Below are 26903 nucleotides of genomic sequence, written 5' to 3' on the forward strand. Positions count from 1 at the left end.
TAAATTTATCAAAATAGAATATAGAAGAAGCTAATTATTTTCAAACTTTTCCATGAATATGAAAGGATATCTTCTAGCAGAGGCACGATTTTCAATTTCAGCTTAACGATAAGAAGTTGCCGGCGCGCCGATATTTTCTCGTCGCAACGGATACAGTTCCCATTCTTTCTGGTTTTTCCCCGTGAACGTACGCACATGTGTATCTAAATATACGAAACACATATATGCTGAACCGCCCACAGCTCGAACCGGTATATCGTACACTCGTATCCGACGATGATCCGAGAAAAGCACTCGCGTCTGGAGAACACTCGGTGAAAAAAAGTTTTCTGGAAAAAGCAATTTGTCTGTTTCTCGCGGTGGCGCGCATTTCTGTCGCGTTCGAGTTAAAAAGGGCGAGGGGAAGAAACATGGTCGACCTCGAGAAATGATTAAAAATGCCAGATTTCAGACTTAGGCGGTACAGTTCGCCGTGTAAGTTGCCGACAGTGCAATTTCTCGTTGATGCTGACAAAGATTCAATTTTAAAACTGTCTCTAGTTAAAAGATTAAAGCGAAATACTGCAGTGGCTTTGGAGTAATTTTCTTTTTTTTCTTTTTCATTAATATCACGAGCAGTAATTTTCTCAAGAATTGAATTTTCTAGCGTAACTATTTCTCCTAAAGGCATTCTAATGCGACCCAAGAATTTCATTTTACAATTGTTTTTATTGCTAAAAGAAATATAGAAAATAACAAGACAGACTTCGAGTATTTTGTTTCATTTAATGTAATAACAAGTCGTTTTTTTAAGCAATTGAATCGTTCGGTACGTAACTAGTCCTTGTCGGTAAAGGTATTTGAACATGATCAAAAAAGCGATATATGTATGAAAAATAAGAGTCGGTCAACGTCTGTCAGATCGTACGAATTCTAAACGCGCGAGTCTAACGCGAGGCGTCTCGATCTACTTAATCGCGTTAAGAGAGTGCTGCAAAATTTGCATAAAGAGTAAAGGTTTTATAATTCCACTGAGAATGAACTTTTCGTGTAGCAAAATTTTTCTATTAACCAGGTTACCCTTAATCAAAAACTTGTATAATCACGAAGTAAAAAGTGATGCTGTGCATCTATCAACTTTAACTGGGTCAAATGCAAATACGATATAATTGATTTTTAACCGAGATGAAATGATACGTAAAAAGATGATATTACGTTCGAGAAATCGACGATTCACCCGACGAGTTAACTCGTTTTTATCGGTTAAAAGTAAAACGATATCGTAGTCGTATAAATATTCTGGCAGAGAATTAAAACAGAAGGATCTAACGAATAAGACTTTCTCTAACACTTAGACGACACGTGCTAAATTACTTAGTCTCTACTTATTCGCAAGCTCAACGCACTCTTCCCTATTTCGAATGCAAAGAGACTGCTTTGATCGTTCTCTTCCGGCAATTATGCTTACCACTTGTTCTGCTGGATGCTAATAGAGGAACTAGTGTATGCAGATTTCAAGCAGATCCGCGTGAAACTCGAATTTCTCGTACGAATCGAACGACTGACGAGCGAAAAGGAGAGTTGCCAAATTGCATTAGTAATTTTTCAAAGGAGAACAATGCGGGATCAAAGATTTAATCTGGAATTTATGGTTAACGAAACGTGAAAGGCGTTCAATCGCCGGTGTATTCCGAGTAGAGATATTCCTGAGATGCTATCTAATATTTCCGTGGTACAATAAACGCGTTCTGTCGTTCGAATGCACATTGTTCCCATTGTAACGACACGAACTTTCTATCATTGTTTCCGTGCTCGTTCGTAGACTTCCTCTAACGAGCCAATGTTTTACAGCTTCTAAACATAAACGCTTTCCATCCTGACAGCATGTTATCGACGTTTTCACGTAATAAAACTGGACCCATGAATTCTCGTTATTTCAGAAATTTCTCTTTTTTCTTATACTCTGCTTTTGACAGACAAAATGTAACAATGCGGTCATTGTATTAAATGCATTACCACTGGATCTTTGCATGCACGATTAATTCGCCAACTTTCGATATACAATAGAGGCAACTGTTTCACGAGATGCTATAGGTATTTTATATTTCGTTTGCTCTGATTCTACGATATCCATATAACGATCCTGTTAACGCTTAATGGATCGTTACGTATAAATGTTTAAAAAATACATGCTTGTCAGCGTAACGAGTTCAGACCTACGATCGAATAGCCTGGTTCTTCCAATCACAGAGAATTATCAGAAAGCATAAACAGTAAAAAGCAATCGTAATTGAAACAAAAATGACTGTAGATCTTTAGTGTTCTGTTATAATATTCCAAGGATTAACGAATTCGATCTCCTCACAAGACGACAGAGCCACAATATCTTAGACACTCTGTAAAAAATTGACGAAGAACGAAACGTTCCACAATGATACTTCAGGGCTAAAAAAATGATTAAATTCAATTCTGCTACGAAACTACAGTTTTGACGGTTCACATTTGTTTCGCTAATAGATTCAAAGGCAAGAAGGAGAGAAATAGTCAAATTGCACCCGGAAATAAAAGCACTTCTTAACGATGGAAATTTCTCAACGTCGAGCGTAATGACGGCGTTTCCAGCAGCAACCTCGTTTATGCCATTCTTCATCACAGCTCGCAGTGTACAGACGTCTCGGTACACTTTTTGTCAATGCATGTAGCTTTCCGCGTTCCACATTACATTGCTACGACACAATGTTCAAGCATCGGGAGCATCGCGACGCCGTTGTCCGACGAGCCTTCCGGTAATTACGTCGCGCCGTACAAGCTTTCCACGACGAGCTTGTACGAGCACAACGCCGTCAATGTCCAACTGAACGCGCGCGTTCTGCCACATTTTTCCAATTAACTGCCTATCACGATACCATCGTGTTTGCGCGAAATGAATTTTTGCAAGAACCATCATTTACCAAGCGTAAAAGTCGAACAGTGTTTCATCGACGCAAACTAGTATTCAAATGACTATTTTTTCGAATCCGGTTTTAATCCTTATATGTTCGAAATTGTGTATTTTTCTATGGTTTAAAATTGTTTGTAATAAGTATCGTCATTTCCTTAGAATGTGTGAATTTTGGTTTAATAACCTTCTAATATTAAATTTCCCAGAAATGAATAAATATTCTCAGCCTGATTAAAAGAATCCGTACCAAAGATTATGAATCGGTTATTTTAACCCCTCTAATCATTCTGATATTAAATTTCCCACAAATGGATAAGCATCCGCAATTTAATTAGAAAAACTCAGGCAAATTGAAAGAACCACGGTGCATAAAATTCTTTTGTGTAAAATTACGAATCGATTATTTCGATTGCTCTAATCATTCTCCTATAAATAAATAAACACCCCAGCCAAATTAAAAAGACCATAGTCCACAAGAACTACTCACCGATCGTTCTAATATCAAATTTCCCATAAACGAATGAACATGCGCGATCTGATTAAAAAGGGCACAAAATTATTTCAAGACGCGTACTCTCCCCATCCGTCTTCGTCTCGTGTATTATCAGCCAGTGACGGGCAGTTCCATGGAGCTCCGCAAATCCTTCGTGCAGGATCCTGAAAACGGTGGGGTCCCTTTGATGCCGCGGCCGTGTTCATCGTGCGTGCGCGGCGTAAATGGCCGCATCCGCGCGCCACGTGCCGTGTATCCTATCCAAAGAGAACAATAACCGCGGTACACTCTCCTTTCCCTGTTTTTTTTTCCCTTCGCCAGCCTGTTTCCCCCCTTGTCGCCTCGTGCTGGGGGCTGATCCGCATGAATAAGTAGCCACGACGACCACGAAGTACGAAGACAGGCCTGTAAGAGGAAACATTCGACGAAACACGCTCCGTACGACGCACACAGCCGATCGTTATTGACCGGATGAAAGTAATTTCAAGGTTCGAGGAGAGTTACTCCCTCGCTTCGGCGAAAATACCACGTAGACGAATGGAAACTTTTCTCTCTTTGGTCGCGAGCAATTGGCCGAAGCTAATGTCGCAGCTTCCTCTTTCGAATTTCTATTTTTGCGCCGCGGACGCCGGAGGATCGAACTTGCTTCGCTTCAAGAATACTTGTGCGAAAACTAGATAATCGAACGTTGGGTTCCTTCGTCGTTGGTTGGGCGAAGACGAAGCTTTCTTGGGATTTTCGAACGACGAATCTTCGAGGATCATGACTTGACAAGTTGTACACCGATATTTGGTATTTGAGCGGCAATTTTTCCGAATTTTCTATTAGCGTGGTATCGTTAAAATACGTGGAAAGTTATGCGCGCCGCTTACTTCGAGTTATTACAGCGTTGTGTGTCAAACGCGGTTTCTTCGCAGTTTTAATTTGAAGCGGCACTCGTTCGATTTAATCAAAAGTTTAACTCGGTTATGTCGGATTTTTTCCCCGCTGTCGATAGAACTTGCTATAAATTACCTGCATTCAACGTGCGATTTATGATCAAAATTTCGATAATCTCGTTACATCGATGCCATGAATAATAAGAATATTGGTTTCCTCGTATGAATGTAAATTTGGGAAAGACGTCACGAAAGTTTCCGGAGGCATAAATTTAGTATTCCAGAGAAGATCGAAGACATCCTTTATCCCACCTGGACAATTTTCTAATGTGTAAATTATTCTGAATCGGCATTACGAATAAAACAACTGTAACAGTTCCAAAGAATTGTCAAACTCTACGATAATTCTGATAAATGAATTAATTGACAAAAACTGAAATTAACTGAATCACGAGCGAGGTTATCGCAATAACTAAGTAACTAAAGCGATTAACAGGTTCTCTTCAACCTCTTGAACTTTGAGGGACTGAATAAATGAACGACGCACGATTAAAACATAACGGAATTAGCTGATTTATTTGGAAAAATCCTCGCTCACAGTCGGAAAAGATCCATTCAGTCTGACGGGACGAGCTGCGTGTCCCAGAGTACAATCACATTCACCTGGTGCATCTACTGCACGCACACGAGAGAAGAGTGGCGAGTCTACTATATAAATATACGAATATTCAAGCGGCGCGAGGACGAATGACGATATAATAATCGTTCTCGTTACAGTAAAAACACGATCTGCTCCCCTCTTTTGCTTCCTTTTTACATTAACTTTTTTTTTTCTTCTCTTCTCTTTTCACACGCTTGTTACTACAATTCTGCGCACGGTTTTACCATTTGCAGAATTCCCTTTCTCTCTTTCAGTTTAACTCGATCGTTCGCTATGGTTAGCCGTTACGTGTTTAATTATACATAAATACTGCGATCTATCGTTCGAAGCACGATAATAAAATATCGAATGGTAATAAAACACAACAAGGGGCAAGTATTAGTATACAATAGAATTTGTTGAACGACAGTCGATATAAAAAACAACAATCATACTCGACAGACATTGGTCGATTTCCTCTCTAAGCGTGGAACTGCGTGGTCGTTGATCGGAAAATCAAGCGTAAATTATTATCAATTCAATTGCTACCGATATGTCGATCAGTCGTTTAACCATAGCGCTGGTTAAGTGTACTCTAACCAATTACCATGCCCATCGATTATACATTTAACAAAATTAAATATAGCTACTCTTATAGATTCCCAATTGTTCAAGATACCTAACTAACGCTAAAACCGTCAATCGGATCATTGCGTTTCGGAAATTGTTACTTTCACTTTGACGAATATAATTACTTGTAAATTTTGCATTTAAGAAACATATACGTATATTACATTTTATTTAAAATAATAAGAGATTATTCTTCAATATCGTTTTTAAGGTATAACAAAGACACATTTGGTATTTCTAGTATTAAATCGTAACCGTTTCAACAAAACTTCTATGTTATACTTATATTATATATAAGATCGTTGCTCAATTTTTCTAATCTTATTTCCATTCTTTCTTCGAACATTGCTCGGAGCATCGATCATGTACAAAAACTCAAAGAATACAAACAACCACCGTGTATCTCGATAATTCGCTACTTTTAATTTCTACCCGTGAAATCGCTTCGCTTCGCGACAATCGCCATCCACCAACGAAACAACATCGGAATAAACTATTATTATTAACAGAATCATCGCTTTTATTTATCATAAATTACGGATCAACCCTGTAAAATAACCAGCAAACCCGGCGAGGCCGAGCAGCGATTGTACTTGAACTTTCCGATGCAACGCAAAAGTTTCCACGCTGTAAGGAAATCCTACGAAAACTTACAGCCTGCGGTTGCCTATGTACAATGTTCTTACAAGTAATTAAACGTTTCGTTTCGTATTCATTTTTTTTTTTTTTTGCGTACGCTACACGTACTCGTTACCGTCCACACTCTCTTGGTTCCTCGAAATGATTCTCCACTCGACTAGCATCGACACTCGTTACACTCGTCTTCTACGATTTTCCATTTCCTTTATGTCCTTTCCGCTTCCTCTTTCTTCTTTCTTCTATTTCCGTTCGTCTCGCCTTTCTACACACACACACAAACACATACATACAGACACACGCATACAGTGAGAGAGAGAGAAAAGCGGAACGTGTGCTCTCGTCGCGACGCCCTTCTAAGTCGTCGAGGACCAGGAGGACACGCTAATTAGAGACCGTGGTAATTAAGTTGTCGGTCGCGGCGATCGGTGCCACCGGAAGTTCGCTGTAAACTGGGTTAAGGCGACACCGCGAGTGCCACGCGAGCGAAGAGGAAAGTCCTGACTGTTGTAAGGAACTTGGAACGACGAGGATCTTCCAAGTATTCTCGTTTTTTAGTTTTTCGCGAAATTTCGGGATTGCAGGAATTGGGTTGGGGGAAACGTGTTGGCAGAGCACGCGGAGGTTTCTCGGAAACTCGATGACTTACGGAGACAGAGCGGAAGTGGCGTAAAGGCTGGCCCAGACTGGACGAGTTGCTCGACGGTAATGCGAGCCTGTTATTTGGCTGATTTCGTATATCCTTTCGTGTTCGTACGCCCGCTCTGATTAACGAGAACTAGCGACTCGATCGAACGAAGGAGCTTGACATCGCTTCATTAACGCTAGAATTACCGGCGGCTAGATGATAAAACTTGTATGAAATTGAATGAAATTAAAGCGCTGGGAATAGGGCAAAGATCACGGCGCGAGAAGAGTGCGCCAGCTCTTCTATCCGTACGTTTTGCGAGAAATTAGTCGAATCTCCGAAAAGTTGACCGTTGTATATGTGCAAGATTGAACGAGGCTTATGGGAGAAATGGCAGAGAAGTCGAACATGAGTCGTCGCAAAATAGCGGAAGAGAAAGAACCCCAAGAAGATGCAAGGTGGTTCGACATCCATCGATGCATTTTCAACGCATTCCAGCACACGTGAGTTGTAGGAAGCGTATCTAAAGGGGTCGTTAGACGTACCGAGCAACAAAGTGTGAAGAAACTGGTTCCATTCCGTGCAGTTCGTCTTCCTTTCCACGCGAAACAGTTCCATCAAAGTCCTTGACTGTTACAATCCATTAAAAAAATCGTCGTTGCCGTGAAATATTTTCTAACTGCAAGATCCTTTGAAGACTCTCAACAACGAAAATTTATGCTTCCTTATCTGCCTTACGACGCTGATGCGCAACAAAAGTAACGCGAATGTTCACATAATTTTACATTGATATCTTCGACGTATCCAACCGACGATTAGGAAACTCGTCGAGTTTTCTAAGGAAAATAATCTACAAGAAAATGGAATCAGGAACAAGTTTCGTCCATTTTACGTGAAATATCACCTTGTGGATATCTGATAACACGCGTCATCGATCGACATCGTTTTTCCTATTTCCTCACGATGTGGTTTTCCAGTCTCATGCATCCATGATGCGTCTTCTCGTTCTCTTCGAACGCGTTTTTCTTATTCTTACGTGCCTTCTTGAGTGACACGGACTCCGTTGCCATCTTCTTCTTGCCACCGAGCATCGACGGCAAGATGCAGCACACATTCGCATCATTCTTTACCGCGACAGTTTTCGTAAATATTAAAAAATCGCGTGACCAGTATGGCTTTTTCGCGTTTTCTCCAACAGTAAATCGCGTGGCGCCGTGTCTGGCTGTGACTCATTGCACCTTTATCGATTCTCAACTGCTTCGAGGTGACAACCTGCTTCCCTCGAGTCTCTGTCTCTCGATATTTTCCTCGGAACGAAGAACATTTTTCCGCGTATTTCTTTGTGCGACTGATTTAAGAACTGAACATTTTCTTTTTCATCAATTTACGTTCTTTTAGTATTTGAAGCAGGTGAAGACTCGAGAAGAGCTTTCAACGAAACGTATATATATACAATGATCAACTTCTTCAAACTAACAAATTGTTTTTAAAGTAAAATAGGCTTCTTCGATTGTGAATAATGATTAAAGAAACATATATGGAAGATGTACATTCTAATTCGTAAATATTAGGAAACACGCCTCGTACCAAGTGTGATAAATAACTGAGATTAACAGGAAAACGATTCATCAATTAGAATTTTAGATTCGTTCGAGATAACAATTTGAAACGTTCAATGAAAATTGCAATCGAATTAATCGCGAGTGTTACGGAAAGACAGCGACTTATCCAAAGACTTGATAAAAATAAGAAATTATTTGCTTTAAAAATAACATTATCTTGTCTAGGTCGTTTCTAAAACAAAATTAATCGAGTAATTGACATAATCCAATTTATTCTCTGTTTAATGCGTTCTAACAAAATAATAAATAACAAAATTAATAAATCAACTGAGACAATTCCGTATATCAAATCGATACCTTCCATTTTCACTTCAAATAGAATTACCCTAAAGTTACTTTATAATTGAAGACGATTTCGAATGAAACAGTGATTCTGCAAAATTTTAACAATTTCTCGGTAATCGTTCGTGTTCCGAATTTCCCGCCAGTGTCCTATTACTCGAACGAGAATCTACTTAGAAAGAAAACTGTAGCTTTTCTAAGAAATCGCTTATCGCGAATCAGTTCCTCCACTTTGATATCCAATTTATGTAGGAAGGATGTAGTCGTTTCCCGATGTCCTTCCTTTTTACTTTTTCCCATCTTGTGGCTCGCTTCCGATTTCACGGCTACTTCCGTCACAGCAGGTCGTTGTTCCGGATAACGCCCTTGTATATCGTTCGCCGCAAACCACGATTTCCGGTCTCGTGTTGCCCTCTGTCTCTCAGGTTAATATCGATCCGTGCACCGCAATAAATAACCAGTCAAATTACGTCGTCCGACTTTCGTGTGCTCGATTCCCATTCCTAGCCTCGTCGGTCCGGAAACAAAGCGCTACATTCTGCTAGAGGAGGCTGCGTTCTTTCTTCTTTTTCGTTTTTCTTTTTTTCTTCTTTTTCGACCCTCCTTCCTGCGCTAGTTCGCCAGTAAATACACCGCAAGTACCTGCTTCAACTTCTTGCTTCGATTCGGAACTGTTTTGCATGCTGCTCGTTCTCCACGAAAATATTGTCTCCTGGTAAACTTGCTGGTGCTCGTTAATAAATATGATCGTAATTGTTTGGTAGTGCCGCGATTCCAGAAGAAGGAAGCGCTTCTCGTTGAAGGTAAATGCAAAGTATCGCCGTTGTAGTTTCACGTAACGAGTTTCCCCACGAGTTAAAACGGTACATAGACTTCTTTGGCGAAAAGATGAAACTTTACGGAAGAACTGTTTTCCAGGTAAGATAGATGAAAAATGGAAGTTTCATGCGGAGTTTGGAAAAATCGCAAGGAAACGTAGAAGGGACGGCCACGAGAACACCAAACGAAATCAGAACTTTGCGCTCTCCGAGACGCGAAAACCGAATATGCAACTTGTTAGCGGCAAACGTATATATACTTCTAACTGGAGCAGGCAATTCTTCCTCGACGAACCGATACAATTTAATTTCGTACGATATTTTCCATAAATAGGAACCACCGTTAAAAGATATTCAACGTTTGATATTAAACGTGTTGCAATCGTATCATAGATATGAAAGAAACTGTAACAATTGATCTATAATATTCACGAATGTTCATAATGTTTGAATTGTTGAAGAAAAGGAAAATTTCATGATGATATGTTTCCCACGGAATATCATCAACGCCATAGAAAATATCGTTTCGCATTGGTGGTGGTCGATAAGAACTGCATATAGCGGAAGTCCACATGTCAAAGGGACCGTTAAGAATAAAGTACACTGGCAAGAAACACGAGCACCCACCGTTTTGAGCTCTAACCATCGCTCAATATGTTCATACGGAAATCGATCAATTTCCTAATGAACCATTCATAAAAGCTAACTCTGAAACTTTCGTAGCTTTCGCTGTAAACGTTCAACAAATAAACTCGCGGAATACGTAACGTGTAATCGGTCATGATCTAACGAATCATATTCAGGAATAATCGAGCAGCTTTCTGAAAAATGTAGGTCTGCTTCTGAAATTTTTATTCGTTTTATAAAAATATGAAAAAAAGGGGGAGAAAGGAACAAAGTTGAAACACGGTTAATATTAAATAAGGAAGAATTGTAAAGCTTCCAACGCGATTTATTCGACTCGCCATACCATCTAGTGGACTCTCTTTTTTCCAGAAAATCTCTCAATTCCGATTTGAATAAAAGGAATAACACGCTGAATCATTTATTAGAGTTAGGAGGAGGGAGCGCGATATGTATCGATTTCAATTAAGCTCAAAACGATCGGTTTGCTTTCCTACTCCCCTACAGAGCACGATACAACGAATACAATATTTGATTCACGTGTACATACGTACGATACAGGCTAATTGAACAGGTAAAGATAAAGGGTTGAGGATGGTTGTTATCACATCGTTTTACAAAAATTCCACTCGTCGGGAAGAAACAACGATATTCTATTACGTCTAATCTCTCTTTTTCTCTCGTTACATGGTATAAAGGTGCAAAAAATTGGAGAGGCACGATCATCGTCTGAATATCTAAGGTCGACGATTCTCTTGGAGCTCTACAAACGCGTACTACGACTTGACTAACACGACGAATTCACGACAAAGGATAACTCAAGAGCTCGAGGATCTTCCACGTAGCGAAAGATCATATAGCAAAAAATTTTCTTCTACTCGTTGCAATAGCAACTCATCTAGCGTATCCATTGACCAAGTAACAAATCTCCGTTGCTATATCCATTCTGATCGAAAATCGTAGCCAGATGTTCCCTTCCTCCATCGCGATCGATTTCTTTTAATTAATCCCGATCATTTCGCGAGCTTACAGTCATAGTTATTAATATACAGGTTTTATCTTGGCCTTCTTGAACCGGGCCCACGTCAGCATTATTAATACGATTCGACGTCATCTTTATCAGCAACGAAGTCGTCGATGAAGCCTCGTTATAGCGAAAGTCCTGACCTCTTCTTCCGAGCGAAATATTTCTGCCTTCTCAATTCCATTTTTATCAGCGAAATGTACGACTTTAAGCGGCTGCCGAGCTCGTTATCGATAACAAGCGGAGGCAATCGGCAGGGATCGTTGAAAAGTTTCCCAAGGAACGATGAAAAATTTGGCAAAATAGAGCTTCTGTGTTACGGCGGAGAAGCACTTGTTTCGTTGTCATCACGGACATCCACGATTCACCTAAAATATCGGCGAGTGATTCACCATTGCCTCGAAAATTTCCTACGTCCTCCCGATCTTCTCTTGAAAAAGCGAAGACACGTCTGTGCACCATTTAGGATCGGCAAAAATAGCCGGTGATCGGTGAGTAAAACAACCCCAGTCAGAGCACCCGATCGGAAAAATATTCAGACCGACGTCATCGTCTGTCATAATTGTTTAGCTTCTTACAAGGACCGCTGTCCTCTCTTCGTGTTCTTCTCTAGAGTATGTTGCGTCAGCCACGCAGCTTTAGTGGCAGTTTTTCATCGTCTCGTATATCCCTCGTTCGTTAAATACGCATTATTAAACTAAATTAAAACAAATCAATCGACAAAGGAATACGTCCAAGTATAGCTCTGACCTCTTCTTTCGCCAGTGGCTGTCCAGTTTTCTTGTATCAGAAAAATTAAGCATCTCCATCGAAGAACGTAGAACCACGACCCCGTGTACGATACCACGAGATCTGTTTCGATCTCTGTTGCACGAATCCACCGTTCAGCTTGCACCATTAAGAATACACATCCGGTCGGCCGGCGTCTCGAGAGCAACGCTGGTCCGAGAAACAATCGTCGGGAACAAAAAATCGAGGGTGTTCTACGACGAGAACAATTGTCCGCGTGAACGGCAGGTTTGTGTACACGTGCATTCACTCGAGCACCTCGTGGACGTCGTCATTGCAGCATGACGAAGAGGACGAAGAAGAAGACACCGTGGAAGGCGTGGCTGTATCCAAAGGAGAGACTGTCCGCGACTTACAAAATCAGAAGACGCACGTGCAGTCCTCCGAGGCCCTGGCCTACCTGGCCCGCTTCCTGTTCAGCTTCGCGAGCTTACGTCGCTTCAATATCAGTTGATACAATGTGTCCAACCCCTCGTGAAGGCCTTCGCCGGTGATTGCGCAGGCTGGCTGCACTCTGATGCACGCACTGCCTGGCATTCCGGCTAGTTCCAGGACGCCTAAGTGCTTTTCCAACTCGCCTACCTCTTTGGCACCTGTGGACATCAGGCGGAACGGTTTGGTCAGTTATTGGGTGTATTGAGAGCAAAGAGCGGTAACAGGATGAGGTGTTTTATTCAAAAGAGGATTCCCTTCTCTGGTTGCTCAGGATCGTGAAAAATAAATACTTTGTCGTTGATGATATGTGTTAATGATGAATCGAGGAAGAAGGTTGTTTAAATCTTGTGCATCTCTGTAGCGTTCCACGATCATCTTTTTTCTGATAGTTTAGGATCGCGTAAAATATTAATTTAGACTTCTTTTTGTCAAAAATGAAGAGACAGTTTTGATCTTGCGATGGAATTCTCGTGATGAAATATATCTTCGGTATCGTAGAATTTTTTCATATAGAGTTTTAGTCGACGATGAAGGTAGTTTAGGTCTTGCGATGGATTTTGGATTTCAGGAACATTTTCTTTTCTCGACAGTTCAGGATCATGAGGAATATTTCTTATTTGGAATTTAAAAAGACGAAGATAACTCGGTTCTTGTGGTGGAGTTCGAGTTCTTGTTACGGCGACGATTTTCTTTTTCGGTAAGTAGTTCAGGATCATTGGATCTTGTAATTTAGGATTGTAGTTGAAGAAGGATATAGTTCGAGTCTTTTGACTATATTTGGGTCTCTGACTGAATTAGTAAAGTCATAGAGGAATATTTTTAGGATTCTAGAAACTGGATCAAGTTCGATAAAAGACTCTATGTGTCTGGTTAATCTAAGAGGACAGATTACATACTCTTTGTTTCTAAACGATTACCCTTGCCGAATCAATGGTCTGTAGACGTTAAACTTAACGAATGGCAAGTGTTATTCATCAATGGTCTACATTCAGTTACATAATAAAAGGCGTAAAAGAATAACATATAGAAACTGAAAACGATAATCTTACGAATGACGCAACTGTGTTCTATCAAATTTTTTTTCAAGACCATTAAAAGCAATGTGTTTGTGAAATCAAGTGCTGCTGCTTCATAGATATACAATCTATAATCTAATCATGCTCCGATATAGATTGCGGTCAAGTGCATTTATAGTCCTCGCAGCGAAGCCATAAGCTTAAACCGATACGCGGCTGTCTTCTCAGCCACTTGTTCATACTCTTAAAGTCTTCGAAAGCAATTTGATCTTATTTCTGAACACGGAAACCATTTGCTACAGCTAACGTCCAAATGAAGCCTCGCGGATAACGAAACTTTTAATTTAGTATAAAAGAAAAATCTACTTTTGTATAACTGTCTATTAATAATACTGAGCAAGCGTTGGGAATAGAAAATGGTTCTCATTCTTTTTAATTATTATTATACGAAGAAGATATAAAAACGTCTGCGTTTTCTAATATCTCCTTACAAAGGAATATATCTTAGACGAACAAGAGAACACATCTAAATACTACATATATCATTTTAAACGATCGAGCAAAGTCCCACGCGAATAATTAAACACATAACATCAAACATAAGATCGTCCGTCTTCATTCGCTTTCTTTTCTTCTTATCTTTACGATATTACTAAACAAACATTGAAATAAACGAAGGAGACAGAAACCTTGGCATTTTCACTAACACTTGCTTATAAAAGACAGCTTACAGAATAGACACGAAGAGATGTTTAATACTACGTTCTCTCAAGCAATTAAGCAAAGTCTCGGAAATAATTAAACGCCTACTCCGAGTTTCAATTAAGTTTCTTTCGTTTTCCATTCCAATTATATCTCCTGTTATCGTTAGACATGTACTGAAATAAACGAATGAGGCACGGAAACGTTTACGCTTTCCAGTATATCCTTGTAAAAGACGACAGATAGGGTAAGCAGGAGAACGCGTTTTTAATACTCTACGTCACCGTGAGCAGTTTAATTTACAAAAGAGGCCATGGTTCCTCTTATAATCAAGGCGAAACGCCAACTTAGCACATGCATACATGCACGAGTACTGTGTTACCTGGCAGATCCTGCTTGTTGGCCAGGATCAGAATGGGGACACCAGCGTTATCCGGGCTCCTGGCTGTTCTGGTCAGCTCCATTTTTGCCTCCTCGAGCCGTTCCGCGTCGCAAGAATCAACCACGAAGATAATACCGTCTGTGCACCGGGTATAAGACTTCCATAATGGTCGCAATTTCTCTTGCCCTCCCACGTCCCATACGAGAAAATTCACACCTGCGACAAACCACCATAGCAACCCATTTTACTTGCCTTCTTCTTTTTCTATAGCATTTTCTTTTTCCTTGAACAAAAGCTCTAAAGGGGATGAAATTGGTGAAACTATCGTTTAGAGTGGAAAGATGCGACTACATTGTTGGATTTCGGCTTTTGCATAATAAATGTATGAAAATAAATAATATTAATGAATCGATAAATTACATCTGGTAGCTTATAAATTTTTCGTTTATAATTTTATATCGGAATGGAACGAGTATCGGATTTAATAATAATTAGACCGCGGATGGTTACGCGAATGATTGGCTTTGTGAAGGTAATTTAAAAAGCTGGAAGCTAAGTAGAAATTTTGTTTCGCCGACTGAATGTGACGCATGGGCTTGCTTTGGATATTTTACGTATATCTCGAACAATAATTTCGAACGTAATTCTGCAAATTTTTGCACCTTTGAATTTCACATAAATTTAATATGAAATAATATATACTCTACATTTTATTTTTATAATCTAATATAAAGGATCTAATAACGATAAAATCTAAAAATCTATAAAATCAGCTTGTGGAACTTTGGTATTAGATTTCAATTTATCAATAAGTTGCCATTTGCAAAATCTATAATAATTAATACAAAAGAACCATTTCTTCCAGAAATTTTTCGTGTTTCTATCACGGAAATGATTGATCTTTTCACGATTTGCTTTCTAAAGATATTAAAAAGCCTACTAAGGGGAACGTGAAAATTTGCCCTGCACAGCGTTTAATCTTTTTTTTGCCCATGGAAAACGCTATGTAAAATAACTGGCAGAACGTGGAAGGTAATATTTTTTATCCTGACGTTATTATCTCAAGTATAGCCCACGGTATGCGCATCTTAGTTGCTTTCACATCCTGTTTTAATTCAAAGAAATGGAACTCGTAGGACGCTTCTCTGATGCTTAGGAAACGATCGTGATTTCTTTTTACTGTGAACTGTACTTTCTCTAAAACAGACACGCCGCCATACGAAGTGCAAAGGGACAAAAGAGGAAGAGGTTCTTTAACGCGATTTCCATCTCTCGGCGCGATCGTTGCTACCAGGTTTCTGGGACAACGAGACCTAGTCGTACGAAGAAACATCGACATCGACATTGAATTATTACGTTGCCACGCACACGGTAACTGTAATAAATGTCCGCGTTAAGCGTTATCCTGACCACGTAATGGTTACGTGTTCAGTTACGATAGTTGCGCGTTCCAGCTATAGACGCTGCATTGAGAAAAATCGTCGCCGATTGCAAATCGGTGTTTACCGCGTTTGTTTCGGTTTGTTACAAGAAGATGACGAGAGTAACCCTAGAAAATTTTCAAGAATATCATCGCTAGTAACATCATCGCTTTTCCGCGTTTCTCAATTTATGGCCTACGATCGACACGACTTTCGAATGGCTCGCGCGATGTGACAACTCCAGCCAATAAAAATTCACCTACTTTATCTTCAAGATTAGTACGATAAAAAGTACCCGGTGCATTTTCATTAAAAAATTTCCAACCTACTTCTATAGCCGGAAATTAACTAAAAAGATAAGCCGTGAATTGGTGTATGCAGCGTTGAAGAGCGCGAGCTAAAACCGCGGTAAACTCGTGTCTCAACGTTGATCGTCGTCGCAAGTATAGTATACTAAGAAACGTTAAGAATGATTCGACTTTACCTTTCGCTTTTCCGATGCCACCACGGATTCTCTCGCAATTGAAGCCAATGGTGGGCACGGTGTTTAGGTACTGGTCGAACTTGAGTCGATACAACGCCGTGGTTTTCCCAGCACTATCGAGACCGAGCATGGCCACGTGGAGCGGCGTTCCCGTGGGAAGTGCCTCGAGGAAGCCGCCGCTCGTGCCGCTCCTGCCCATGCCGGCACCCATTCCTCTCCTTCACCAGCTTCCTCCTAACTCGACCACCGTTTCCTCCCCTCTAACCCTCCTTCTTCACCTTCTTCCCTTTTCTTTTATCTATCATTTAGATTTCTCCGTCTTTTTCCTTCAAAATCAATCCTCGATATCCGATCGGTCTCCTCTCGCACCTCTGCCGCTCTCTTCTATCCACCACTTTCTCTTCTTTCGATATCTCGGATCAATAATCCTCCGTCCTTCGTCTCAACGACCGCGTTCTTCCTCTTGAAAATTCTCTTCTTCTACTTCATGCTGGATTTAACTGACACTCAGGAGGACCACCAGTGTTCCCTTGTCCAGCAGCTGCTTTTTCTTCCCCCGAATTTCTCTCTCTCCCTTTCTCCCTTGTGCACGATCCACCGCGTCGCTGCACCGCCTTTATTCCATGCTAGCTCGGTAACCTGGCCGTCTAGTTTCCAGCCTTTCGTTTTATCTCTCTTGAACCAACCCGGTTCTTCTCGTTCCTGCTTTCTTCGTCCCTTATATCCTTCGCGTGGATGATGCTGGTTTGACTCGCGTCTCTGGGCCAACGTGGACGATCGGGGAGAGAAAGAGAAAGACAGAGAGAGGGAGGCTCTCCTCCGCTTTCGATGCTCGTCCCCGCCGTAAAAGGACTCGCTTCGAGGCCACGATCACTACCGCACCGGCTGAAAATGAAAGGAGAAACGTGTTAGCGATGCCTGCTGGCTACATTGGCCGCGCTTTTCACATCTCGTCTCTTTGCCCGTTTTTTTTCTTTTTCTTCCTTTTTTTCATTGCCCTGTCTTGATAGATCTCGAGTGTGCCCCGGGTATTTTGCTCGACTACGCAGATACAGGAATTTTAACAGCGGAATTATCGTCGATTAGACCGTACTCCTGTTTGTACGGTGGAACCTCGATAACTTGGGAACCTCGAGAACCTCTACACGTATCGAGATTTCGTTCGTTTTCTTCGGATCCGCTGTGAAAACCTCTATAAATCGAGATGCCAGGCTCGCTTTGTCTCGATTTATTCGTCACGCGCTTAAGCGCGTCGCTTTACAAGCAGCCGATCTCTGCACGTTCGAGCTTATCTCCATGGGGAAACTTAATGCTAATCTTATCAAGCTCGGTCGAATGAGCGGTTTTCAAATTTCATTTAAAATTGTACAGTCATTGAGGTTTCTTTTATTCGTCTAACTTTATGCAGATTCTTCTATTAACGAAAATCGAGAAATTGATTAATCAGATGATATGAGAATTTATGTGGAACTGATATCAAATTGATGTCGAATCGATACAATTAAACAAATTTAGCACGAGCAGAAGACATTTATGTTCGTAATCCACGTAAAACCAAGTCCAATTTTTGAAATGAATAAATATATACACGTACGTACAATTAAAAAACGATGCGATCTATGCAAATTCTGCAAGCCTTCGATTTTCCAACCTAATCTGTCTCTTGCTGCGGAAACATCGATATAATAAAGAGAATGAAATTCCCGGAAGAAGACACGAGCGGAGCGTGATAAACCCATTCTTCTCGATCTCTCGATTTCCAACAAGCCGGATTAGGTTCGCGAATACAAGTTTATAAGACAGAAGATAAATCTATGAAGCTTCACGAACGATCAAATAAAGAATCATGTTCGAAATATCACAATTAATAAAAATAAATTCAACAATCAATTAAAAGGACAATCTCGATAACATAGAGCCGACCGTGTTTCAAGGTTGCTTTTCATGATTTCTGCCGGTGGTCGTCAGCTTTGTGCGCTAATTTTTCTTTTCCATGCTAATCGCACCGTGTCAAATTGCCGTAAGCATGGAACAAGGGTTAACGAGCGAGAGACGAAGAAGGATCGAGACACGATTCGCGCTATTCCTCGCAACGATCGATCAAATTGTTAAATGATTGGCATAATTGCGGAGTATAGCACGGACTAACTACGCGAGATAAGAGTCAATTAATAGCGCGATTTAAGAAGGGCGCCGTTCACTGGCAGTACGCTGTTGGCGAAAGAAAAAGAAAAAGAAAGAAGAAGAAAGAAAAAAGGATCGCGAGAACGCGACTAACCTTGGCAATAAGGAATACAAATCTAACCACTCGACATGCAAATCCGCCGGCTGAATATTCCAGTTCCACGAGGCGTGATTAATCTCCTTCCACCAGGCGGCAAACTTTATGGATAACGCTACGGTTACGGTTGCAGGCTACAGAGAATTCTGGGGCCAAGCCATTAAACGTGTAATGTGCATATTGCGCGCCTTGTGACACACAGCAGAAATTTCGCCATGACGGCGCGACGCTCTAAAACCCGAAGACGAGCCTTCTCGTTGCTTGCAAAATGTCGGTTAACTGTTCTAAACTTGATTTAGCTTAGCCCTTAACCAGTTAGCTGTTGCGACCTCAAAGAAAAGCGTGTACCTAAAATGTGTGGCCGAAAGTAAGCGACGACGAGTATACTCGTCAAATACATAGTATATTGTAATGTAGAATTAAGTTGTAACGTATGGAGCATTGGTCGTGAATAGTATTGTCACATAAAGAAAGCCAAATAAGATTGTCGCCGTCAGTCAGGTATATTTAAAATAAATAAATATACGTATACAGAATCCTTGATACAGTATAAAACTCGTTATCGTTCGTCGCGGAGATACTCGTTAATCTCGATATAAACTCGAAAAATTCAAATTCGTCTTCATTCGACGGTTACATGTAGCGGCGACATTGTTTATTTGTTCTTACGTTACTCGTAATCTAACGATCTTGATACTCCGAGGCAAAACAACAACACGATTAGAATTGTCCTCTGACTCATGTGCCGCTACAACTGTTTTTTATTTTTTCATTTTATTATAGCAATTTATTGCAATTAGTAAATTGCAATTCGAACGGCAAATTGTAACTACTTTTCTCGAGTGACGAGTATACTCGACATAAGGCGGAATATTGCCATTTCTTCGTGACGAGTATTGCTCGTCAAACGCATAGTATGCGCGGCTGTTACAATATAGAATTAAGTCATAATGAAACGACTGTTTTATTCTTTCATTTTATTACCATTTCTTCACGACGAGTATACTCGTTAAAAACAGCTAATTGGTTAAACCTACCGATCGGCTTCTTGCGATTCCGTGTCCGAAGATCAAATTAACTGCTTAAAGAGGATCGTAAAATAAGAATGGAAGAAAATCAGCGCTTCGATCAAAAGCAGAAAAATCCGCGGGGAAATTCGATACGTGCTTGTATCAACAAATGTTAATAATACGTGTTGATGTAATAACCGTGTGTAATAATATGAGCAGAAAGGAAAGGAACGTAATGTCTCGCCTAAGGACTGCGCGCACCAAAATAACCCACGAATAATTACCTGGCTAATTAAAAGAGCATAGCAGCCTTACTGTAATATATGCCGTAACCAGCAATTAACGTCCACATACTCTACGAATGTAGATATAGAGAAATAGACGAACACAGAGACAAGCAATAGAATCTGATACAGCTCTAACATCGCGAAACTACATATCGAACGCATTAAGCTTCCTCAAAGAAATAAATGTGTACACTAAAATCTAATAGGTCTAAGTCTAATATCGTCGCTAATGATCCCGTAGTTGATACGAAGGTTAAACGCATAATAAAAAGAAAAGAATGTAGGGATCCAGGTATTTCAAGTTACCACTCTTAATATAGAAAACGGTGTTGCTGATAGAGAAATGGATGGACGGATGGCAATACCTGCAGAAATATATTTGAAAATATCATGTTTGGAAATACATATATGTATTAAAAAATAATCGTATAATTCTAAATTATACAGATTATAAGCGAAGAGCATTTCTTTCTTCTTAAATAGTAGAAGATTAAGTTTAGGATGGTACGAAATTTGGAAATATTAGGTTTGAAAAATACGTGTATGTATATTTCATTGAAGGGCATTTCTTTTTTTTATGATAGCATTTCCGAAAAGCCTTCATTTCCTATGAGCAAAATAATTTTCTTACCATAAAGTTCTTCTTGCCATGCAATTCTTGCCAGCAGATGCAAAGATGCATTAGCCACGCGTTAAATATCCTCCACAAATTTTCGTGGTTTGATGCTTCACTACATATAATAGTACCTATTATCTGTCGTTTTAATAGCATTCCTTTTTTTTAAACAGTGGAAGATAAAATTTTGCATAACATAAATCAACAATTATTTCCATTATGAAGGGAAACGAAGAACGAATGTAAAGTTCGAAAATGCAGGATAATCGTGGCAAAAAGCATTTCTTTTGTTTTTTTCTCAAATACTTTTCACAATTAGCTTTTCACGTTTTTTCTTTCAGTTGAAGAATTTATTACCGAAAGAAGACGAAACGTTTCACTTAACAATTAAATCTTCCTTAACTTTCATCGCAAATTTTTCCAACAACCTAGTAGCTTTGCTGCGAGGCGCAATTTCCCGCCAAAAATTGCAACACGCCACGGTGTTCATAGTCTCGTGCGGGAGAACTCGTCCCTTTATCGAGCCAGGCGACTGTAACCTCGTTAAATTCTTTTTGGCCGAAGCAGAAACAGGGGAAACGAGACGGCGAGGCAACTTAGAGTTTTAATTCTCGTCGGACGCCGGTTATTGCACGCTTTATTCCGCTTAAAAATAGCCTATGCTGCTCGGCTGTTTAAGCAGCAGATAAAACGAGAACATCATCGCTAGCCTCCGTGATTCCATGGTGGGCGAACATGGAGAACAGGCTCGTGCCGTGATCCTCCCTTTTGATTGTTTCTATTACCGTAATTTACGATTACCATTATTCTCGGCACCGTTTCGTCGACGCTGGACTCTGCTCTGGATCGACTCGATACAACGTCGAAACAGCGTCGTCCACGATTTATCGGAACACCCTGTGTATCAAGTTCTCCACGCTCGTTGGAAATTTAATATGAAACTCGCTGCGGCATATGTATAATATAATAATACTATTATAAATATTAGGATTACTCTCCATTGCTTATAGAGAGGCGATAAGCTTGGAAAATTGTCGGAAAATTATTGAAAGAATCACTGGCAAGAATTATTAAGATACAATTAGGAAGGTAATTATTAGAAATTATTGAAAGAATTATCGAAGAGAAGATCTTGAACTATGAGCAATCTACATATCCAATGTTGTAATAAAAATCTCATTAATCGTATATGTAACAAAATTAATAATATCAGAGTCTTCTTTAGATCAACGCTTAATTTTGTTACTCGTTTTATCGATTCTTTTCTTGCTACATATTCGTTGATTCCACAAGATGGATCTTTTTATATTATCCGTCTGAATTTTCTTCTCGATGTAATTCAAATCTCTCGTGTCGTTCATGGTGTCTACATGAGAAAATTATATCATAGAAATTTTATTATCGTAGTATAATTTATTGCTGTTCTATAAAACCTTACTATTTCTGTTACAACTTTCCCATAAAATTACATATTACATCTACGTAATATTTCCTCTTCGATTTTGTTCGCAATGTTGTAGAATTAAATAAAAATGCAAGATTCGAATAAGAAGAAGACCTAGGACATCCTCTACGTATAATTAACAATACTCATACTCCCATAGATATTTAATAATCTTCAAAGAATTAATTTTTCTATTAAATAGGTTTAAACTTGCTCGACAAATCGCAATTATACTCGATCGTTGAAAACGGAGAAATAATAAGCTATACGTGAATCGCTGCTCGTTCTGTCAGTCTCTTCCGGTCTATTGTTCCGGTCTTCCGGTGCCTAGTATGGCTTTTTCGTCAAGTTAGGTGAATCCTTTATTCTTATTTCCGTCACGATCGAATCCACGGCTCGACTTCCGCGTTCACCACGATTCGATCGTTCGATTTCCGTGCATATACGCGTGGACAATAGAACCGTCGACTGCAGGCGAATAAAAATATTTGTCGATAGCTGATCCCGCCTTATAATAGGCGCAATCATCGAGAACGTTCTATGAATCATTTTCCACTTCTCTTTCCATTTCCTCTCTTTCTCCTCTCCTTTCGTTCATCCTAGCGATTATTATTGTTTCCCAGATTCACCATTTTCTCTAATCACGCAACTGGTCACTTTTGTTCTCGCCCCTTTTTTAACGAGTCCGCCGCAATCACGATCTCCTTCCTCGGTTATTTACCTATTTAATTGTACGCGACTCCGAGACGTGTAATTTTGCAGCTGAGTACACGCTTCCTATAATAACAGCCGAGAGATCGTTCTGATAAAAAGCGCGAGTTTATGCGAGGATGATCCTCGTAAATCGTTGAGAAGAGTATCGTGTGCGTGACTGATTGAAATGATTTCCTGTGGCATAAATAGTTGCTACCGAATATATGCTAATTTCATTTTAAACAGCGCCGTATAACTCGGATATTTTTAGTTTTTAGAAAGGCTTTTCCTATGAATTGTTTCTTTAAGACATTCCAATTTCTTCTTCTTTTTTTTTAAGTATAGAATAATTTTTGTTTGATTATTTGTTATGTATTTTTAAAACGATACAAGAAATGATTTTCACGTTACCTATCGGTAGAACAAAGTCGGCAAAATAAAAATTCGCTGTTTAAATTGATCTCGATTGCAAACCTAGAAATAGTTATTTCAATATTTTTCTTTTTCTTTCTCGATCTCTCGCGAATCAAAGCTTCGAGTTGTTCTTTTCCGCTTCTTGTTTCCTTTTTCAAGTGGCACGAAAGACGTAAACGACGCTCGTATCAGTCGATACTCTCACCAGCCGCTCTTAAATTCTGTGCGTGGTCAAGTCCAGGCTAGACGAAACTCGTAATCCGAACGTGCTGAAGTGAATTTAAGGCTTCTCGGTAAGAGGTGAGGCCTTAAAGAACACGAGTCACAGATAACTAAGCCAGTAAACCGCAAGGCAAACACTTGATACTCGTTTTGTCTGTTTGCTTGTAACTTCGATCGTCTTTGCTTCGTTTTCAACATTAACTATCGTTTCGCGTTAGCACACTTGGTTAACAACTGGTGTTTCTACCGAATTACGCAACAACCATCGTCTATCATTTGCATATTCGTCCCATCGAGAGAGAAAAAAAATTATTTGCGAAAATATCTTATACTTTGAAAGTCGATACTTACGCCCATCGTAATCGTTTTATAAATAGGAAAATTTAGAGAAATTATGCAGATTGTGCGACAGGCACAAAGAGGGTAATGTAAAACGCGTATTATTGTTAGAATTTGCTTTGTACGAGACAGTTAAAAGAAACAGCGGTGAAATCGCTGATAAGGAGAATTGAAAATGAAGCACGAAAACTATTCTACCATATAATTAGAATGCATATGTAAGAGGCAATGAAGCTAAGTTACGGTCATTTCGCAGGAACAAATAAAACGAACTCGGAGATTCAAGATCTCACTGCACGCATCTCCTCTTAAACACTCGAATAGTACAACAAATAGGCGTAGTGGTAAGTGTAGTAATACAGGCTGATAAAACTAGATATAAGATCAGTAGGTAAAATTAAATATAAATAAAAGTTAATTAAGATACAAATGTATATGTTTTCTTATAAAACTGAGTCGGGTAGTTTTAGAACATAAATGAGCAAATAGAAGGAGGGGAGAAACAAATGTAAAGCGTTCAATTTTCCAGCGCACGTGTAAGTGGCAAATCGTGATGGAAGATACCCTGAATAACACGGTAAAGAGTACGCACGAATATTAGAATTTCTTTAAATTTCATCAGACGAGGAAAGATGCCAAGTTAATGCCAGGAATTCTTTTTCACAGCTAAGATGTTTAGAAATAAAATTCATTAACTCGTAAATTGGTCGAAAAAAAGGAAAAAGGAAATATACGAAACGTTGGTCCTTTGCGAGTAAAATATATCTCAAAACGTACACTTTACAAAAATACCAAAAATTTCTTAGCACGTGTTTTCATCGTGCAAAGATGAATCAGTAAAAAGTTTTTATTGCGCGCAGCGTCTAATAGCGACGTGTTATACGAAAGAGGATTCGGTAGCAAAAGAGCAAGTTCAAAAAATAAAAGAAAAAAAGAAACGGGTGAAAAAGGAAAGAATAATAGAGGCGTAAAAGGAAGGCGACGAGTGCTAACGAGTTTCGCGTCGATGGAGAGGAACACTCTGTTTTCGAAAAGGAAAAAATATGAAAGGACGTAGAGAACGTGTGTTCAAAAATGTTCCTGCTGGCAGGTGCGGCCGACTGGTCCAGAAAAAAGGAGATAAAAGTGGGCCGGGATGCAAGCCAATGCAGATGCACATGCACCAGATGCAGTTTACAGATATTGCTGCCAATACTTTTGCTCGCGTTTTTTTTTTTCTTTTTTTTCATCTGTATTTCCCCTGTTTAGCTTCCCAGCTTTCCATCGAATAAAACATTCATTTATCGACACCATAGTGGCGATTAACTTTCTCTCGCTGTTCGGCTCGTACGTTTCAGAAGGTTTATCGCGTTTGGTTAAAATAACAAGGAATACGACGAGTACACAAAAATACCAAAAATTTGGAATCGCTATGTGCCTCGAGGAATATAAAAATTTAAAGAAAAATCAGTAGGAATTTCGTTAGGAGTTAGAAAATTCTTTTGTCGAATATTTATTCATAGGAGGCAACGAAGATTATCATTGATATCTGCGGCGACGAAAACTGAGAAAGCGATTCCAATTTTTCGTGTATAACGCGCGACAGCGATCAGAGTTTTACGATGAAAAATATTTAAAAAATCTTGACAAAATTAAACGACAAAAGAGTGGAATATATTTCGTGGTATTAGTGAGGGGGCGAAATATTGGAACAGGGGGAGGAACGGCAAAAAGATGTACAATGAGAATAACGGAAATACGAAATTAAAAATTCCTGTAAAAATTCATGGAACGGAATTTACGATAAAAGTGCCGGTTGTAATCCCGATGAAATACTCTCTACAGCTCGCTGTACGATTTTTAGGAACATGATTATTAATTTATCGAAACTACTACGGTTTCAAGTTTTATAGGTTCGACAATAAAACTTGAAGCATTAAACGTTTTCATTTTTATATCCTGAAAATGCTTTTTCTATAAAAAGGACTTAATTTTATCACAGGATTCTAGTTACGTTAAATTTTGTCGAAAATCCTGGAATGTTAGAACATAGATCGATGATCGTAATTAAAAGCAACAGAAAATCTCCATCGCTACATATTCTAGTTATTTTCTATATTATACATTCTCTTTCGAGCGTATATTTTCTGAAAAATTTACTTTCCCTAGTTCTGAAACCATGTGATCGTATCTCTAGATAATTAAAACGCGAATTAATGAATTTCCCAATTTTGAATGTTTGTCTTCGACATCGATCGTTACACGGATCAAACTGCAAATCCATTAAATTTGTTAAATGTTTCCTTATTTCACAAAAGAAGAAACTCAAATCGCATAGTGAAAATCATTAAAACCGCACAATCAGCGAAATCTGTTCTCCCAATTAAGCAGATCGCGATACGAAGTGGTATTTAATTCCTACGTCCTGGCGTAATTAAATTTAATGCTACTTAATGGTATTTAATTTCTATTTCCTAACACCACAAGCGGCATAAATTCCCGAATAATATATCGTGGCGTGCATTAAACGCATGATCGAGCCATGAATAATTCACGCGGTTCGCGAGCATAAATTTCCGCGAGTTCCACGATTCCAAAAACGATCGTCGGGGCTCGCCGAAAATTCCGGTGTCGAGCCTTCCAATTTGTATTCATCGTGTACAGACAGACGTAGCTCGGCCGAAACTTTGATCCTCAATTATGAGCAACGTCGTTAACGAACGTTCAATATAATTACAAGGCAACGCTCCGGGAAAAGCTGTACACGGGGTTCAATGTAACATTAACGAGACGCCGTGCTCTCTTTTTCTCTTTCAGCGAAACGTTTACACGTGTAAACAGCGACGATTCAAAAGAGGGGTTGAAAGAGCACAAACACACCCTTGGCGAACCGCCACTAATTTCCAGTCGCCCCCTACTTTCTCTTCCTTCTTCTCTCCTTCCTCCTCTCGCCTATTTCCTTTTTCCATCTTTTGTTCCTTCCTTTTTTTTTTGTTTGCACCTTTCCTTCCTCTACTCTAGGGTTTTATAGTTTGAATCTCGAGCACGCAGGGAAACACGGCCTGAAAGCGCGATAGATCGACGCGATTCTTTCGATTCCTGAAGAGAGATACGACTCGACACGCGCGTTATTTTGCAATCGTGTATTTTTATCTCGGTGTTTGAAGGGAAACGTATAGAGAGAAAGAGAGAGA

The 26903-nt window shown here is 39.6% G+C and overlaps 1 protein-coding gene across 1 annotated transcript in view; it reads right to left on the reverse strand.

The window, feature by feature from the left end:
- Nucleotides 1-4840: 4840 nt before the first annotated feature.
- Nucleotides 4841-26903, reverse strand: part of LOC126923278 (ADP-ribosylation factor-like protein 4C) — a 54045-nt gene continuing 31982 nt past the window's right edge. Inside the window, exons 2-4 of the mRNA XM_050736596.1 lie at nt 16425-17309; nt 14520-14735; nt 4841-12577 (exon numbers count right to left, since the gene is read on the reverse strand). Of these exons, the coding sequence (XP_050592553.1) occupies nt 12381-12577; nt 14520-14735; nt 16425-16635 (624 nt within the window). The 5' untranslated portion in view covers nt 16636-17309 and the 3' untranslated portion in view covers nt 4841-12380. The remainder of the gene's footprint in view (nt 12578-14519; nt 14736-16424; nt 17310-26903) is intronic.

The sequence above is a fragment of the Bombus affinis genome, chromosome 13 (genome assembly GCF_024516045.1).
Source record: "Bombus affinis isolate iyBomAffi1 chromosome 13, iyBomAffi1.2, whole genome shotgun sequence".
NCBI classification, from domain to species: Eukaryota; Metazoa; Arthropoda; class Insecta; order Hymenoptera; family Apidae; genus Bombus; species Bombus affinis.